Raw genomic sequence first — 941 nt, forward strand, 5'->3', positions numbered from 1 at the left:
CCAAATCGCTATTCGGTGATTCTTGGGTCCACCGGTGCCCGCGGGCTCCGCGGCACAGCGGAGGATGCTCCGGGCGCCCCAGCGGAGGATGCTCCGGGCGCGGCCCGCCCCGGGGATTAGGGAGCCGAGCGGCGCCGGAGGGATTTGTTACTCGCTGCCATCTCAAGGCCCGTTACATAATGGGATGGGGAGGGTGAGGACCCCCAAAGGGACAGAGAGGGGGTCCGGCTGGAGCCCACCACCCCTTTGCTCCCGCAGGTCAGAAGGACAACCGGCCCCCGGACAGGTTCCAGCTCACCTTCCCGCTGCGCACCAACTACATGTATGCCAAGGTGAAGAAGAGCCTGCCTGAGATGTATGCCTTCAGCATCTGCATGTGGATCAAGTCCAATGCCTCCCCCGGCATGGGCACCCCCTTCTCCTATGCTGTGCCCGGGCAGGCGAACGAGCTGGTGCTGATCGAGTGGGGCAACAACCCCATGGAGATCCTCATCAATGACAAGGTACAGCCCCAAGGGAGCAGGGAGGGTGCTGGGCAGAGGGCATGGACTGGGAAGGCAGCCTAGGGGACCTCTGTGCGGGACCTCTGTGCATACCACCCTGCCCCACTGCCTGCAGGTGGCCAAACTGCCCTTTGTCATCAATGACGGCAAATGGCATCACATCTGTGTCACCTGGACCACGCGGGACGGGGTGTGGGAAGCCTACCAGGATGGCACACAGACAGGCAACGGCGAGAACCTGGCCCCCTACCACCCCATCAAGCCCCAGGGGGTCCTGGTCCTGGGCCAGGAGCAGGTAAGGGCTGGGAGGGGGGACAGGTATGGGGGTCCCCACTTGGCTGGGTACACCCGAGGGGATGGATGAGACTACCCAGCCGTGTGCCCCCGGTGACAGCAGCTCCTTTGCAGGACACGCTGGGCGGAGGGTTCGATGCCACA

At 64.3% G+C, this 941-nt stretch overlaps 1 protein-coding gene across 1 annotated transcript in view; it reads left to right on the plus strand.

Moving 5' to 3' along the window:
- Window positions 1-258: 258 nt before the first annotated feature.
- LOC103808357 (neuronal pentraxin-1) overlaps window positions 259-941 on the plus strand; it is a gene marked incomplete at both ends in the record, with an annotated part of 976 nt that continues 293 nt past the window's right edge. Inside the window, 2 exons of the mRNA XM_009081139.1 lie at window positions 259-503; window positions 619-798. Coding sequence (XP_009079387.1) covers window positions 259-503; window positions 619-798 — 425 coding nt within the window. The remainder of the gene's footprint in view (window positions 504-618; window positions 799-941) is intronic.

This window comes from Acanthisitta chloris, unplaced genomic scaffold (assembly GCF_000695815.1).
Source record: "Acanthisitta chloris isolate BGI_N310 unplaced genomic scaffold, ASM69581v1 scaffold12418, whole genome shotgun sequence".
In the NCBI taxonomy this organism is placed as follows: Eukaryota; Metazoa; Chordata; class Aves; order Passeriformes; family Acanthisittidae; genus Acanthisitta; species Acanthisitta chloris.